The sequence below is a fragment of the Eublepharis macularius genome, chromosome 11, assembly GCF_028583425.1.
Source record: "Eublepharis macularius isolate TG4126 chromosome 11, MPM_Emac_v1.0, whole genome shotgun sequence".
In the NCBI taxonomy this organism is placed as follows: Eukaryota; Metazoa; Chordata; class Lepidosauria; order Squamata; family Eublepharidae; genus Eublepharis; species Eublepharis macularius.
Window position 1 is genome coordinate 90,805,986 of NC_072800.1, and position 18,442 is coordinate 90,824,427.

The 18,442-nt window shown below is 46.0% G+C and overlaps 1 protein-coding gene across 2 annotated transcripts in view; it reads right to left on the minus strand.

Moving 5' to 3' along the window:
- Positions 1-1,658: 1,658 nt before the first annotated feature.
- Positions 1,659-18,442, minus strand: part of GJC2 (gap junction protein gamma 2) — a 33,616-nt gene continuing 16,832 nt past the window's right edge. The window contains exons 1-2 of one of the 2 annotated variants that reach the window (XM_054991886.1): positions 16,933-16,964; positions 1,659-7,144 (exon numbers count right to left, since the gene is read on the minus strand). In XM_054991886.1, the coding sequence (XP_054847861.1) occupies positions 5,868-7,124 (1,257 nt within the window). In that variant the 5' untranslated portion in view covers positions 7,125-7,144; positions 16,933-16,964 and the 3' untranslated portion in view covers positions 1,659-5,867. Of the gene's footprint in view, positions 7,145-16,932; positions 16,965-18,442 lie in introns of those variants that run through there. The other variant, XM_054991887.1, reaches the window with a different exon arrangement.

Below are 18,442 nucleotides of genomic sequence, written 5' to 3' on the forward strand. Positions count from 1 at the left end.
GTCTGGAGATCAGTTATAATTCTGGGAAATCTCCACCTGGATGTTGGCAACCCCATGCCCTCCCCAGGCTCCACCTCCAGGAATTGCCCAACCCTAGTAGTGAGATGGGTGCAACATATAGACTGACGGTGGAAGGTTCTTGATTTAAAAAAACATGTTAAAATGGCCCTCCAAATGGAAAACCAATACTGCAGCCCAGATGAGAGGGGAGAAACTTTCTCCCTGCTTTCTCTTAGCAAGCTGTTTTTTTTAAAAAAGAGACGGATCCATGAAATGCAGCCCATTTTGTCCCCCTCAACATCCACTTCATTCTCTTGCCCGTGTAAATCAGGCCTTAAGTCTCAAAAGTTAAGTGGGACTCCCTCTGGAGTAATGTGCCCAGGACCTAGGGTTGCCAGCCTCCAGGTGGTGGTTGGGGATCTCCCAGCATTACAATGGATCTCCAGGCCAGAGAGATCAGTTCCCTGGATTAAATGGTTGCTTTGGAGGGTGGACTCAGTGGCATTATGCTGTGGCGAAGCCCCTTCCCTCCTCTAATCCTGCCTTCCCAAGGTTCTAACCCTCTAAACCTCCAGAAATTTCCCAACCTGGCACTGGAAACCCTACCACGACCACAGCCGTTTTGGCTGCCTGCTGCTTGTGCTCCACCTACCGAGGTATAAGAGCAGTGTCTTCCCCCCTGAATTTACAACTTTTAGTTAATTGCATTGGTCTGCTTTCCCTCTTTCTTGCATCGGAGAATTCAAGCAAAAGTGTGAGTGGGTGGGGGCACTCCAGCAAGGGTATAACTAGGGTTGCCAGCCTCCAGGTGGTAGCTGGAGATCTCCTGGAATTACAACTGGTCTCCAGGCCACAGAGATCAGTTCACCTGGAGAAAATGGCTGCTTTGGAGGGTGGACTCTATGGAATTATACCATGCTGAGGCTCTTTTCCCTCCCCAACCACTGCTTTCACCAGGAATTTCCCAACTTGGAGCTGGTAACTCTAGGTATAACATCTTCCGACTAGGTTTGCCTGCTCTTGGTTGGCAAATTCATGGAGATTTGGGCCGTGGTGTCTCAGGAGGGCGGGGCTTATATGCATATTCCTTGACCAGCATAAAAGTATAATGTTTTTTAAAAGTATGCAGGGCTTTTTTTCAGCTGGAACACTGTGGAACGGAGTTCCGGCACCTCTTGAAAATGGTCACATGACTGGTGGCCCCGCCCCCAATCTCCAAACAGAGGGGAGTTTAGATCTCCCTCCGTGCTGTGGCGTGGAGGGCAGTCTAAACTCCCCTCTGCTGAGGGCGATTTAAACTTTAAAAAACTCCCCCCTTCTTCCAGCTGACCCAAAGTGACATCATTGTGCGGTCCTGAGTTCTACCACCTCTTTTCCCAGAAAAAAAGCCCTGTATGCATTTAAACAGTGCATTTCTCTCTTCCGTGACAGGCTGATTAGGAATTGGAATCCTTAAGCAACTGCTAAGCTTGCATTTAGTTTTCTGGGATGTGCATCTTACTTCTCAGTTATGAAATTGTGAGGAAACCAGATTCACTCCGTGGCTCTCTGTTTATACTGGATTGATATTTTTCTGGCTGTACTATTTTTTTTTATTATGCACATACAGTACCTAATCAAAGCCAACACCCCAAGACAGACAGACCATTTCCACCATATGAAAAGCAAATCAAAAGTTTAATTCCATTTTATTAGTATTGGAAATGGAACATCCAACTCTATTCGTTTCTTTTTTCTTTAAATGTTCTATCATTCTAAGTACAATCTGCTGGTAACGTTTGCCCTAAAATACATTTACAAACAGTCAGTTGTATACTCAAAATGTTTCTCATAGGACATACAGGTTTCTACAAAAAAAAGTCTGGAAACTTCATAACAGTATAAGATTTGTTATGGCCTTTTAGATAAATTTCAAGTATTTTCCAGTGGAACGGAATGTGAGCGACAATTTGTTCCTTGTTCTCTGGGTTTCTAAATGTTGAACCATTTTAAAGCCATATGAATTCTTGTGGCTTCCTGCATGTAGTGAGGATATTAGGGTTTCTCTCTGGAATATCCTTTCCTGCCACAGAAAACTACAATTCCCAAAGTTCCTTGGATTAGTTAAAAATACAGATTCTTAGACATTTGGGGGTTATTCTGAATCACCGTTCTGGTATCTTTGCTCTTTGAAAATTACCCCATTTCCTTAACATTGCAGAAGCCAAGTGGGAGGTGACTTGAACTCATTCCTTCTACATTCTGTTGCAACTGTACATTGATACAGAACATGTGCAGATCTAAGTACACGTGTTCACAACCAAACAGCACACCCGATCCTTCTCTCTACGTTCAGTACAGCTGCACTGGAATGTAGAAGAAAGTTGACTAGCTTTATAGGTGTGCTCTTATGGTCCAAGAGGAAGAAAGCAAATTTGCCCTTCCAATTACACCATCCTAGTTCACAATGATGAAGTTTATGAAACGAAACGGCCAGGTGGCCAAGTAATGATTTACACATCAGTTTCAATATGGCTTCATCATTTTCAAGTCTGCTCCAATATTCCTTCAAAACGTGAGGTTGGATCCCTCTAGCTTTTCTGTTCCGTTATGCCTGATTCTCCATCTCACCCCAGCCCTCACCCCATGCAATGCACCGTAGCTTTTTCAGTTGTCAAAAGGACGTTTTCTTTCATCTGTGGAAAACTAGCAGGATCAGTCCGTAGGCTGAGCCCAGAGCTGGTAAAGCCACAGCCTCGGCATGTCCAAACACTCAAAACAATATCAGTCACCATGGTTTGAAAATTTCTCTGTGGATTCAGCATATTGCTCACCATTTTAAAACAGTTGTGTGAATTGTAGAGGGTTTTTTTTTTCTCAAGGAACCCTGTTCTGAATAAAGCGGCTCAAGAAACATCTCCTTTGTAGAAGAACAAGGGTCAGGGCCATTAAAAAGGATCGGTATCTTGCTTTCCTCCCTATCATTCAACTCTGGAGGCGTTGTGCACTAATCTTTTCTTCCAAGGCTTAATATCTTGAAGAGGAGTCATTCATATTTAAGCAACCCCGGCTACACCACCCTCCGTTCTGGAAACCCTTCTCCTAATCCTTGCTGTGCAAGAACTCTGCACTTTCTCAGTGGCAAGAGAAATGCAGTCTTGCACCAGCTCTTGGATAATTTGTGTTAATCATACGTTCCAAGGTCCATGGAGCTGAAAACAGCGAGTCAAAACGGTCAGGGCAGTTTTGGGCTCGTCCACACAACCACTTCGACATGACTAAGCCATCACAAGATAGCAGTTTGGACGGGATCGTCATGTTGGTAACGGCTCCAGTTTCCAAACATGGGTTGAGCCAAAAGCTCAGTCCCCTGTGATTGTGACACCTCTAAAGCACTGGCTGTTGCCACCATGCTTTGCTAGCACAGTCTGGGCACTGAAAACAGATTCTGGGGCAGAGCTGAAGTGAGCCCTGACCTGGTATAAATATTCAGCCAAAATTTTGGTCAAACCTCAGTGTTCAAAAGGAATTTGTTTTCAACCCCCAATTCCTGATGGTTGCAAGGGGAATATCTGATGTTTTCAAGACAAAATAAAAGTCCAGTGGCACCTTAACATTTCTGTCAATATCAGCTTTTTGAAGATGTGAGCTGTGACTCATGGAAGCTCATAGCAAAATAAATGTTAGATTTTAAGTGGCCACTGGATGTCTGGTTTATTTACAGACGAATATGGCTATCCCTTGGCATTCAACACAATCACCCTCCAAAAGATGGCTACAGGTTTGGCTTTAACTGCTCTGGTGTATAAAACACCTCAAGCATGATGTTACATTATACACATACATAAGGTTTGCTTTTACCCTGACCCGAATAGCCCAAGTGAGCCTGATCTCGTCAGATCTCAGAAGCTACGCAAGGTTGGCCTTGTTTAGTAATTGAATGGGAGTCCTCCAGTGAAGACCAGGGTTACAGAGCTAGGCAATGACAAACCACCCTTGTTAATCTCATGCCATGAAAACCCCGCCAGGGGTTGCCATAAATCAGCTGTGACTTGAGGACACTCCATTCCAATGTACTTTTAACTGCACATATGTGTACATACAACACCATGATCTAGCTTTTGACACCACCTTTTCCAGATGTTATTAACACTACAGGGCAATCAGCAGGCTGATTCGCAGAGCATTGGCTCTCGCGCTGCAGATGTTCAGCTGGAGGGGAGGGGATGGCCAGTCGGCCACATCGTTGTAACAACGAACTCCACGAATCAGTGTGTCATAAACTGGTCTTGCTAAAGGCGCTTTTGTTTAGAATGGCCTGTTTTTATCAGTGTAAAACCTTTGTCACCTCCCACCAATAACAGCTACTGGAGAGCATCCTTAGGACACAAGTGATACTCTTAAGATATCCAAGGTGCTTGGATTCTGCCAGCTTCTCAGCTTAATGCTGATGAACGAAAGAGTAAACAGCACACACCTTTGAATTTGCAACTCTTGACGAAGTCCACAGCAGGAACCCCAGAGATATCGATGGATCGGGATAACCTAGTCGGGGAGTTTCAGCCTTGCTTTCAAAAGCTAATTCTGTATAAAGCTATTATACAGTTAGTTGTGCATACGGGTTAGTATACCTTGGATTTTTTTTGCAGTTCTAAATGTGGTCGTTTTGTGAGCATTTCAGCATTTGGAATGTTAGGGAAAGATACGGCAGTGTTTGCAGCCATGTCATCTTCCACCGAATGAGTTAAAAATTCATTCAATTAAGGGTTACTGGAGTCATTAAAACAACCCTTGAAACACAACTGCAGCTCAAGAGGACGTACGGAACTAACAACTGGCTAGGAAAGGGATGATACTCCCTGCAAGTGGCCAATGGGATCATCTCTCACACCTAAATACTCACTGCCTCTGATGCAGAATGGACATGGTGGTTCTCCTGGACAACATATGTGTAAAACGGCCCCACTCTCCTTCACCACTACAAGTTTACACAGAGGAAAGGGAACTGCCAACCAGAAGAGATATAGCTTCTCATGTATGCATGACCAGAAGGGAGGGAGTTATTATTATCTAAAAGGAGAATACCCTGACCTGGATAGCCCAGGTAAGCCTGATCTCATCAGATCTCAGAAGCTAAGTAGTGTTGGCCCTCGTTCGTAACTGGATGGGAGACCTCCAATGAAGACCAGAGTTGTGGAGGCAGGCAATGGCAAACCACCTCTGTTAGTCTCTTGCCATGAAAGCCCCACCAGGGGTCGCCATAAGTCAACTCTGACTTGAGGGCACTCTCCACCACTGCCAAGAGGAGAAGGACTGTCGGAGGAGTGAAGATAAAAGGCACAGCGAGGAGACAGGCAAGGGAAGAGACCGGCAGAGAAAAGCCAGACTCCGTGTGGGATTGAGTGAGCAATCCTGAATGCGGACTATTCCTGAGAGCCAAACTGAACAGAAACAGGGACTGGAGGGAATGCTTTCTCCCAGAACTGTGCGTTAGGGAACAAAACATTGCCATCAAAATTCCTTCTACCCATTTGTCTGGGGATAAAGCCCAAAATCTTCCTTAAAAGAGGGGTAATGTTTATTATGGTCAAACCCCCTATGGCCTAACAACAAATGTGCAAAAGTCCCACTGTTTCCAGATACTGAAATATTTGCACATCAGGAATAAGAGTGGGCAAGGGGGAGAAGCCCCTTGTTAACATTTTCAGGAAGCCTTTCCTGAAATCCACCGCTTAAAGCCATTTAGCAGAAACACTGGACCTTTATGTAACAAAATAACCCTTTGCTAGTGCTCTCTCAAACGCGTCCCATCTTGATGGAGAGAAGGCACCCCAAGCTTGCTCCTGATGCTCTGACTTGGTTTGAAAGACTCTTATCTACCCTCTTTGCTATATCCATACAGAATTCTTCCCATCCTTGCTGTTAGAACTGCCTTTCTCTGAACTGGCTTTGGGCTTAGCCCCCTGCTTCTCCTGGGCAGTGTTGGCTCGGTTCTGCTCTGCCACAGTCCCTCCCGATTCTGGACTGCTGGTCCTCGATGGCTGAGCGTTTGCCTGAGTGCTATTGTAGCTCTGGAAGGCAATGTCCAATTGCTCCTGAGCCACCCTCAAGTGTTTATGGAGTGTGGACAAGTCTGGCGGGATGTTCTCATCGGGGCTGGTGCAATGCTGTTCTTGAGCCACATTGGCCAAGTTCTGCTCATGAGCCATCAAACTGTTGGGGACTTTGGCCTGCTTGTCCGATTTCACCACCAAATTGTATTCCGGAGGACAGGAGATATTCTTTGGATAGGCTGCATAATTGTAGGGGGGCTGCCTGAAGCTGTGGGTTTTTCTCTCCCGAATGGCATCTCTGATGGTCCCGATTCCCAGATGGCACATCTCGGCCACGTTGAGTAAGAGGCAAAGGCAGCTGACCACGTACATCACCAAGAGGAAGATGGTCTTCTCCGTCGGCCTCGACACAAAGCAGTCGACATCGTGAGGGCAAGGAGCTCGGTTGCAAAGATAATATGGCGTGACTTCAAAGCCATAGAGCATGTACTGTCCTATCAAGAAACAAACTTCAAAAGTGGCTCTGGTGAGAAGCTGGAAGACGTAAATTTTCATCAAGCCCTCCTCTTGGATATGTCTCCTTCCATCATGTTTCTGCTGCTCCTTCTTCTTCTCTTTGGCTTTGGCTTTGTCCTCACTCTCGGCTACTTCATCCGCTATCATGGGCTCTTCTTCTTCTGCTCCCAAGGGGTCTTCCAGGTTCCGGACAGCTTGCCAGTTTAGCGCAAACTGCTTTTTCTTCTTGAAGCTTCTGAACCTCTTTTGCTCTTGCTCAGTGGACCGGGCGATCCTGTGGATGGCGTAGCCCAGGTAGATGACGGAAGGAGTCGAGATCATGATGATCTGGAATACCCAAAACCGGACATGGGACAGCGGCGCGAAGGCGTCATAGCAGACGTTATCGCAGCCGGGCTGCTTGGTGTTGCACGTGAACTTGCTCTGCTCATCTGAATAGATGGACTCACCTCCGACGGCCGTGAGGACAATCCGGAAGACGATCAGGACGGTGAGCCAGACCTTCCCCACGAAGGTGGAGTGATTGTGAATTTCTTCTAGCAGGCGGGTTAGGAAGCTCCAGCTCATGTTGGTCATAGGGGCTAATCATTTATAACCTGGAAAGCAAAGCAAAGCAAAGATGGATTGAAAAAACAGCGAATGCAGATCGACCAGTCAGTCAGCCTTTACTGGCATCAGTCAGCACAATGTACACAATACAAAAAAACATAGAAAAACGAAGTTATTTCTGGAACCACTCCTGATGGAATTTTATAGCTGTATAGAGAAACATTGCTGTATTCTCGGTGGTTTTAGGCAGGGAGTCATTCAGAAGGCGAAAGACCTTTAGGGAATCCGGGAGGCCCCTCCTATTAGCTAATTCTGAGTTTAAGTATCTGAGACGCAAGTCTGCACATAGTTGGCAACAGGGGGGTCGTTTTGTAGAAAAAGAGCTGGAGGAACTCATTAGCGTAACTTGTTAGCATCACTCATTAGCATATACCACGCCCCTTGACATCACCAGAAGTGTGTCATTAGCATAACTGGTTTGCATATGCCACACCCCCTGCCATCACCTAGCCTGGCTTTTTTGGACCCAATCCTGGCCATCCAGGGCCAAAATTGGGCCCAAAATGGCAAAAAGGAGCTGAAAATGGCTGAAAAGAGGCCCCAAATGGTCAGGATCGGGTTGCTGCTGAGCGAGAGAGTGATCCACCACCCATCAGAGGCCCGATCTGGGCAATTTCGGCCCCAATCCAGGCAGAAACAGGCCCCAAATGGCCGAGAGTCAGGTGGGCGGGGCCCTTTGGGGAACTGCCGGAACTGCGTTCCTGTGCGTTCCCCCTCAAAATGAGCCCTGGTTGGCAATAAAGCAACACATGCAAAACTGTCTCAATGCTACCGTGATCACAGTAGCAAACTCTATATGCATATGCAATTTTAGCCCTGTAGCACAGAGTGGTAAGCTGCAGTACTGCAGCCCAAGCTTTGCTCGCGACCTGAGTTCGATCCTGGCGGAAGCCGGGTTCAGGTAACCGGCTCATGGTTGACTCAGCCTTCCATCCTTCCAAGATCAGTAAAATAAGTATCCAGTTTCCTGGGGGTAAAGTGTAGATGACTGGGGAAGGCAATGGCAAACCACCCCGTAACAAAAGTCTGCCAAGAAAACATCGTGATGCGACGTTCCCTTCCCCCGCATGGGTCTGTAATGACTCAGTGAATGCACAGGGGACTACCTTTACCTTTACCTATATCTACCATATAAGGTTGCAGATGGCATCTTGCATGGGAGAAAGCTCTGTGGAGATGAGGTGCCTGTAGGAAAGATAAATATGAAACCAGACCACCTGTCTTAAGGGGAATCTCAAAGCTTAGAAGAGAACAAGTTTTATTGGCTTGGCTAGATAACTCCTGATAATCAATATACAGATAACTCCTGATAATCAGTATCCAGTATTCTATGTTTGATTACCCTGTATGCCTCTGGAAATGAATGTTGGTAAAACAAGTCCATGGATATACCCCCAGTAGCATTGCTACGCCATGCTTCGGTCTGGGATTCACGTTATCTACAAAACGGCAGATAATCAACACACCACCGCCACTAAATTTCAACGCCACTGTAACCCAAATCACACATCGTCAAAAAGCCAAAGATTAAATTATGCAAATTATATTTTGTATAAATCATATCAACGGGGTTCATTGACGTAGATTTTCTTCTTCTTTTACATTGTTTATTCAACTCTCTCTAGCTAAGGAGGGGGAGGCAAAGAAGCGAGGCCACAGCCTGAAGCGCCACCAGTGAAGATCCTTGCTTGGAGCACAGGTTGCTTGTACGCTGCAGGAACAGAGCGAATGGGATCCCTGGATTTTGCTATGGAAATGCCGACAGACTGTTCATTACAAGTACTGGGAAGATACGTTGTGCACATGAGTGAGGTTGAAAGACTCCACTGTGCTTTGAAGCCCCTTCTTGCACACACTGGTGTGAGCATATTGTGGGGGCAGATTATACTAGCCTTTTTGAAAATAAACTCAGTTAATATTTTCAGGAAGGATTTTTAGGATACACCCTCTACATCGGTCTGTGCTTATTTTATTTATTTATTTATTTGTCTTTTATCGTCCGCCTTTCTTACAGAGACTCAAGGCGAATTACACTGTGTGAGATTAGTACAGTCGTCATCATCATCATCATCATCATCATCATTATTATTAACAACAACAACAACATTCGATTTATATACTGCCCTTCAGGGCAACTTAACACCCACTCAGAGCAGTTTACAAAGTATGTCATTATTATCCCCACAACAATAATCACCCTGTGAGGTGGGTGGGGCTGAGAGAGCTCTAAGAGAGCTGTGACTGACCCACGGTCACCCAGCTGGCTTCGAGTGGAGGAGAGGGGAATCAAACCCGGTTCTCCAGATTAGTGTCCTGCGCTCTTAACCACTACACCAAACTGAGGATGTTTCCATAAACAATGCCTTTGGGTAAATAAATGCAAGTTTACAAAGTCATAGCATTAGCAAGAATCCAATGCAGACTTGAAGAAATGCTGCAACAGAACACAAGCAATTCTAGGGCTGACATTATACCACATGAAGCACAGGTAGCTCATAGGAGCATATATTTAAGACAACAGGTAGTACGTAAGGCAACACAGTGGTGAAGTATATGGTCCCTAATTCATTAGCAAAGCATCTGAGACCCCCTCCCTACAATACAAAAGCCTTTTTGAATAGTTCGGTTTTGCATCATTTGCAAGAAGCTAGGAGAGGTGGGGGCTCTCCTTAGCTCCTCAGGCAGGCCGTTCTGCAGGATAGGAGCCACCACAGAGAAAGCCCATGTACGGGCTGCTGTTGATTTCACCCATGTGCAGGGTGGTACCTGCAGGAGACCCTGTTCAGATGAGTGTAGTTGCTGTGGAGGGACGTAGGAAGGGAGGCGGTCCCGTAGGTATGCTGGGCCAAGGCTGTGAAGAGCTTTGTATGTAATAACCAATACCTTGAGCTGCGCATGTTAACTGATAGGTAGCCAATGGAGTGACTGCAGAATGGGGGTGATGCTCCTGCTCCTGCTTGATGCTGATAACAGTCACGCCGCAGTTCTTGCATATTGTCACTGCAGAACTGCAGTTTCGCGGCTGCATTTGGCCTAGTTCTTACATGTTAGGGGAAATAACCTGTACCGACTCTATCCATTTGGAAGGGAGGTGGGGACGGAGTGTCTATTTACTTATTTATTTATTTGGGGATATTTGTCTGCTGCTTCTCCAGAAGAAAAAGAACTCAAGGTGACTCCTAACAGAAAAACAAACAACACAACATTTAAGCAACAAGCTGCCCAATAAAACTAAGCGATACAACAAATATTCCAAAAGAAGAATGGCAAAAGTATGGGCGACAAGAAGGCCGGCCCCACTTGCTTGTCAATTGGTCAAGAAAATCCTGGCCTAGCTTGGGAAAGGAGATTCTGGTCTGTTGGCAAATCTGACTGCAGTGGCCACAATGCACGTCCTATTCTATAGCACCTTGACCTTGCGTTTGCAAGACCCTGCTCAACAGATGAACTAGGAACTCGGCAGTCCTTCAGGTCAGGAGGCCTTCGCGGGCAATGGGAGAGGAGAAAGCTCTTCTCTGTCTACTTTGGGTTGCATCTTCTTGATGGGGCTCAGAAGTGGAACTGCTCCCAATCTTCTCCCCCGAGCAGAGCCTTCAGGTCTTGTCGAGTCCTCCCATCCCTGCCTTTGGGTGATAACAAACTCGGAGGGAGAGGAATTGGAGATGGATGGCTTGGACCAGATCACTAGAACGTCGCAACATGGCAGTGCAAATGGTCTAACTCATGGAAGGGATCCAAGTCTGATTAAAGACTTCCTTATGCAATGAAAACTACAAGGGTGGCATTGTGTAAATGGTGACTAAGGAGCATTTGCTGCCTTACCCATCACAACAGCTTATTATAGCTCTTCTTCTTTGGCCCGACTGCACTAAAACGTTGTTTTCTTAGGATCAAATGACATGTGATGGAGGGCGTTGTGCGAGCAAGCTCAACACTTTTTAAGTGAAACGCAGGTCCCATATTTTTTCCCCTGTGGGTGGAATAGCACAGAGGGAAAAGGCTGTGCACCCCCTTCCCCAATTAGCATTATCACCTGCATGTCACTTTTTAAAAGTCTTTCAGGGACACGTGTATCTTAAGCTTCAAACCCATTCATTCATTCGTGTCATTTATAGTCCGCCTTTCTCCCTGAGACTCAAGGCAGATTACAGTGTGTGTGAGATTAGTGTAGTCAGTTTCAACGACATTTCCATAAACGATGCCATAGGTAAATATTTTACAAAGACATAGCATTAGTAAGAATCTAACACAGAGTTGAACAAATGCTGAAGCAGAACATAAGCAATTCTAGGGCTGACATTAGACCACATGAAACACAAGTAATAACAACAACATTTGATTTATATACTTCCCTTCAGGAGGACTTAACACCCACTCAGAGCGGTTTACAAAGTACCTTACTATTATCCTCACAACAAAACACCCTGTGAGGTGGGTGGGGCTGAGAAAGCTCCAGACTAGCCCAAGGTTACCCAGCTGGCTTCAAGTGGAGGAGTGGGGAATCAAACCTAACTCTCCAGATTAGACTCCTGCGCTCTTAACCACTACACCAAAGTAGCTCATAGGAGCACATATTTAAGACAACCAGTAGTATGTAAGGCAACACAGTCGTGAAGTTTATGGTCCTTAACTCATTAGTGAAGCATCTGAGTCCCGTCTCTACAGTACAAAAGCCTTTTTGAATAATTCGGTTTTGCATCATTTGTGGAAAGCTCTCCTGACATCCTCAGGCAGGCTGTTCCACAGGATAGGGGCCACCACAGAGAAAGCCCGTGTACGGGCAGCTGTTGATTCTGCCCATATGCAGGATGGCGCCTGCAGGAGACCCTGTTCAGATGAGCGAAGCTGCCGTGGAGGAACATAGGAAGGGAGACGGTCCCATAGGTATGCTGGGCCAAAGCTGTGAAGAACTTTGTGATAACCAATACCTTGAACTGAGCACGGTAGCCGATAGGTAGCCAACAGAATGACTGCAGAATGGGGGTGCTATTCATGCTCCTGCTTGCTCTTGATAGCAGTCGCGCTGCAGCGTTTTGCACCAATTCAACTCTTCTAGTTAATTTGGATGGGAGACCTATGTATACTGCATTACAATAGTCAAGTCTTGATGTTACCATAGCATGGATCCAGGTCGGCCAGGTCGAGGCAAGAAGCCATTTTCCGGGCTACAGTGAGGTTGTAAAAATTGTTTTTTGCAGCTGCCATGTTCTAGTGGTAGCACTGGATCCAAAACAATGCCCCTATGCTCTTAACTGCGTCAGAGCGTTCTTTTCATGCTGTTCTTGAGGCAAGGTACTTGAAGGCCCATCTCCTCCTATGTTGTTCAGCCTACCAGCTAAGATAGGCCTCACAAACTCTCTTCAGAGGTGAGGCGCGTAGCAACTATAGACAGGGCTTTTTCGGTAGTGGCACTTTTCTTATGTATATCATGTAATTCTCTCTCCCTTGAGGCTTGCCCGGTGCCTCCGTTGCTTTCTTTTAATGCTAAAACATTTCTGTTCACCCAAGCTTTTAATTCAGGGGTTGATTTTTCTAAACACGATTTTAGTCTGGAAACTGTTATTTTATGCTGTCCTCAAATGTTTCTTCCTTGGGGAACAGAGCATGCAAAAAAACTAGTGAAGCAGAGAATCGAAGATATTGAACGCCAATCCGACTGCTCTAGTTTAAAGATTGGGGTAAACATCAAATTCTCTGTGACCCCAGCAAATTATCTAACTTCTTTTACTCTAGCCAGGTGCTCTGCTCTTCCTTCTGCTGTACTTGAAGGCAAGTATAAGAATATCCCCTTTACCAAAAGGCTTTGTACTTGCCAGTCAAGGGAGCAGCTGCCTTGAGAAAAAACACAGGTTTTTCTCATGCTCACATTATAAGGCGGCGCGCAGTCAGTTAATCACCCTGTTGGTTGGAAAAAATCTTGATTTCTCTGAAAAACTTAAGCTTGAGTTTCTTTTAGCAGATAAAGATCCAAAGATTACTTATCAAGTAGCCAGTTTCTGTATGGCAATGCTCAGGTTAAGAAAATGTTATGTTACTTAGATGTTATTTCAATTTTAAAACTGCTTTTTATCTTTTTATCTAAATTGTGAAATTTCTTAAGTATGTTTCTCTTCTTGTACATCTGGTCTAAGGACTGCAAAATAAAATCAATCAATCAATGCTTTCAGTGGTCTATTTTAATAGTCTTACATTTTTATACTGGGCTGCGTTTCAATTCATGTCTTTTAATGGTTCGTTTGTATTATTTTTAATTTGTAAACCGCTGTGGGCAGGATCCCTGGAGAGGTGGCATACATTTTTTTAAATAAATAAATAAATAAATATGCTTATGTGCACATGCCAAAAGATTCTGAGGAATATTCCAGGGTTTGCATTCAAGTCAGCTGGGGATGCTCACCCTAGGACTCTTGAGCTCAGTGCTTTCTCTGGGGGGCAGGAGGAACATATTATCAAGCGGACAAGGTGGTAACCAGGCAGACAAGATCTGTGCCTTCCAGGGGTCATTTCATAGGAAAAAAGCTGGAGGAACTCATTAGCATAACATTAGCATATGCCACGCCCCTTGCCATCGCCGGAAGTGTGCCCTTAGCATCACTGATTTGCATATGCCGCACCCCCTGACATCACCTATCCTGGCTGTTGGACTCAATCCAAAATTGGGCCCAAAATGGCAAAAAGGGGCCTAAAATGGTCAAGATCGGGCCACTGCTGAGTGGGAGAGTGATCCCCCACCCGTCAGAGGCCCAGTCTGGGCCATTTTGGGGGCATTTTGGCCCCAATCCACGCCAAAATGTGCCCCAAATGGCTGAGAGTCAGGTGGGCGGGGCCACCTGACATGCGACCTCTATGGGGAACTACCAGAACTGCGCTCCTGTGCATTCCCCCTCGAAATGGGCCCTGGTGCCTTCAACTCTGCCCACATGTCTGAAAGATTGTGTGGCTGTCACACCAGGCAGGAGCTGTTCCGGCACAGCGCAGAGTGTATGTGTGAAAGGGAGCTTTGTTTCCAAGGGGATACTGAGGCAGGAGATTCCTCTTGACTCTGCCTTAAGACTAGCCAATCTTAGCTCCTGTGTGAGCCCCTTTCCTTTCAGGCTGACTACAAAAAGGCATGTCAGACTTCAGATGGAGGGTGAACAGCAATTACTGATTGCCAGTGAAGCAATTCATTTTTCAGCTCTTATCCCCCCACCCCGCCATCCCACCACATATAAGCCCGACAAGAAAATGCATATTGCAAAGGAACCCCACCCCCAACTACCCATATTGTGTCCAGTCTACCAGTTAAGCTCCTCTTCTGAAGCTCTGCTCTCTGTGCCTCCATTTTCAGAGGTGAGGCAGGCGGTGACTAGAGACGGCTTTTTCACTGGTGGCAACTGACCTGGCCTGGCTGGCTCCTTCACTCTTCCAACCACCAGGGGATAACAGGCTGTGCTCGCCCCTCTTGTCTATTTATCTAGATGTCCATATAGTTTATTTCAGGCTGAGAGAGAGAGTCTTGTCCAGTAGCAGGAGAGTCAGGGACAAGCCAGGATTTGAACTTGGGTCTCCCAGTTCCTAGCTTGGCACTTAAGCTGCTAGGCAACATTGTCTCTTAGCAACTGTATACTTGCATATCCATATAGAATCGTACGGTTGGAAGGGACTCCAGGGTCATCTAGTCCAACCCCCTGCACAATGCAGGAAATTCACGACTATCTCCCCCCCCTCACACCCCCAATGACCCCTGCACAACACCATCAGGATCCTGGCCTGGGGAAAATTGCTACCTGACCCCCAAGGTGGCAATTGGCATTACCCTGGACATGTAAGAATGGGCCACGAGAACTAAACACTGATGCAATCCTTCCTGCCCCTCCTCTCATGATCTACCCACGTTCACAGAATCAGCATTGCTGTCAGAGGGCCATCCAGCCTCTGCTAAAAAACCTCCAAAGAAGGGGAGTTCACCACTTGCTCACCTAATTTTTATTACCCATCCCTAGTCTATCGCTATACCTAGTATCTTCTTGTTTTTTGCCTTTGGAGGAGATCATGGCTTGGGGGGGGGGGGTGAATCTCCAGCATGGGTGTACTTCAGGCCCAGCTCCCTCCCCCAGGGAAGTTCATTCACTGTGCAGGTGGGATGGAAGCACATCATCTGTGCCATACCTGCGCATCAGTGCTTGCATTTGACCGTTAAGATACCTCACAGCGCACTAGGCCTGCCAAAGTATAATTATTTATTTTACATTTTATTTAACAAAATTGATACCCCACCTTTCTGCCCTCACAAGGGCCACCAATGCAGCTAATAAAACACACATCATCAAACCACATCTTAAAAACCATGAAAACTAACAAAAACACATCATTAAAACTACTAAAACCACAGCGAAAATATACAAAAATATAAAGACAACCATTAAAACATTGCTATCCTATTCAATTAAAACGCAGCTATCCTATGTGCTGTGGTACAATTCCGTTTTGTCTTTTTTTAACCAAAAGCACAAATGATGTTTTGGCTTTTGGAGACTAAATTACTAGAACATCCAGACATAAGAACGGGACGAGGAGCTCAAGTAACAGTCCTTAGTTACAACCACTGGGGGGGTTGTCACCAACATTTGTCTACTTGGGGGGGGGGTGCCCTATAAGGAGGGTATGCCATCCCCAGCTCCAGCCAGCCATTGTGGGGTAGTGCTTAAGTACACCAAACTTGGATTTGTGAGACCCAGGTTCGAATCCATTTGGCTGTGATGCTCATACTTCCCAAGCATAACCTACCTCGCAGGGTTGCTGTGGGGAAGGAGGGAACCACATATGCTTGAAGGAAAGGTGGGATGAAAATGTACTAGATCGAGCTCTCACTCCCTTCCAAGTTGGTCAGGATGGGTCAGGGACTGGAGCTGGTCAGAAAAATGAGAGGGGGTACCCTTATGCTAAGAACAAAGATCTTTATTATGCCTTCCCTCCAAACGGCACATTTTCCCAAGTAGCTGCCCTCAAAGAGCCACATGCTTGCCCGTCCACAAGCACTCTCTCAGAAAAGATGGCTGGCACACGTTGAAGCGGTGGACCCAGGGAGAACAAGTTAAGAAGGGGTGTGAGCGAACACAGCGAGTCTGAAGAATGCTCCCTTTAGAGATTAGCTCATGAATTGTGGTGCGCGAAGGCTGCAGCCTGCTTTTCCCATCTGTGTGAACTCCACAGTTCGAGTGTCTCTTTCTCCTGCTCGCCACGTGTGATTTCAAAGCTGGGACATCATAGAATGTACCCCTGCCAAGACCCCTGAGTGAGGGGCTCCAATATTAAGTGAGCTCCAGTCCATGAACGCTTAAACTGGAATAAAATCATCTCCGTCTTTAAGGTGCCCCCCAGAATCCTGTTTGATTTTTACTCCAAAATGTCATTTATAATCGCACACTGCCACCTCCACGCAGTGCATTTCAACAGTGGGAAAAGACAATTCCCTGCCCCTCAGAAAACACAGCCTCGAAAACAGAGAGAGAGGAGAAGGGGAGCAAAGGGGGTGAAGGTTAATGGAGTTTAGGCTGGTTGGATTATGGCTACCCCCCTCCCCAAAAATGTGATAAACCAGAAATTAGGGGAGTTCTGAAGGAAGGAAAAGGGTAGATCAGAAGTATGTGCTAGCTTGATGGAACATTTCAAAAAGAACCCCCCCACCCCCACCTTAGGCAGACATCCCCAACCTCTCCGCTTCTCTTCCAAATCACAGTCTGTTCTACAAGCGAGGAAAGGAAAGAGAACTCGATAGGAATACGCTACTCACAGAGACATGATGTTCTTGGCACACGGCTCCCTTGCCCGCCAAGCGCTCCCGAGCAAGTTTTTCCACGAGCGGCGCAGTTTTAGGAGGGGGTGAGATATATAGCCCCATCAAAAGTGACGTCTTGCAAAAGCAGTGCTTAGGAAGGAGTCTTTTAGCAAACTTTTAAACACATCCTGCTGGACTCCGCCTTTCTGACAATAAAGCACCCCCCCCTCAAAAAAAAAAACCTTGCTGGAGGCGTCAAAGCATCGGCTAGGAGCAAGAATCCAGATTTCCCCTCCTAGAGAAAAGTCCTTCAACAAAGGTTGCATTAAAAACACATCAATAATTCCAGCTCTTTCTCTCTCCCTTCCTTGAATGCGTCCTCAGTAGGAAAAGCTGAATAAAGAAGGATATTTTTTGTTTTGTTTTGTTTTGGTTGTTAGAGCAAGCAAAAGGCACCACCTAAAACTTTCCCTAAAATCCTTCTGGTTAACATAGGAAGTTAAGAGCGCCAGTTCGGGCATCAGTAACAGTTTCGGAAGACTGAAAGCATGACTAATGAGAAACATCTGGGACACACATGGCCTGAGCCCCCGCTGGCAGTCTCTGGGAGGAAAGCAAGAACAGACACTCGGCCGTAGCAAAGCCGTTTCTGGGGTGAAATTTTCGACCCAGAGCACAGGAAGCCTATTCATTCAAAAAGTCCTCCGTAGGCAATTACGGCCAGGATGCCTGACATTGTAGGTACTGAAGTGCCCACAAGCCTGCGAGCAAAAGAAGAGTTTATACAAACCATTCCCAAATTTGCACAGTCTGCAAATGGAATACATGGATTTACTACATTTGCAATGTTGCTATCGGTGGCATGTTGGCTTGTGCAATCTGGAAAGCGTTTGCATTGGGTCCTAAATTCAGCAGGGAATGGGGAGGGGGATGAGTGAGTCTCAAATAATAACCCTTCGGGGTGGGGGCTTAGGTATGCATTGAAGTTCCTTGCTCTCCAGCAGATATCAAACTGAGTCAGGACTTGGCAGAAGATTTGCAGAGGCTTTCTAAACTTGCTTCTGAGAGATTCACTGGTTGAAATGTTAAGAATAAATGTTTTTTTTAATTGACTTCATTGATACTCCATGCTGTTGTTAACAGGGACTCAAAGGGGTTTACATTGTTCTCCCCAGCTCTATTTTATCCTCACAACAAGCTGGTAAGGTAGGACAGGTTGAGTGTGTGCAACTGGCCCGGGGTTACGCAGCCAGTTTCCATGGCAGAGCGGTGATTCCAACCCGGGACTCCCAGATCCTAGTACAACACTCGAACCACTACACAGCACTGGCTGGAAAATATATGCTTAGAGTTTGTTTCTTCATTTTGTTTATACATACATATATATACGTTTAAGTTGGTTAGGAGTATTGGTCTGCAGTAGAACAGCAAGATTTCGGTCCACTGGCACCATAGAGACCAACAAGGTTTTCAGGATAGAAGCTTTTTAGAGTTAAGCTCCCATCATCTGATAATTTTAGGTAGG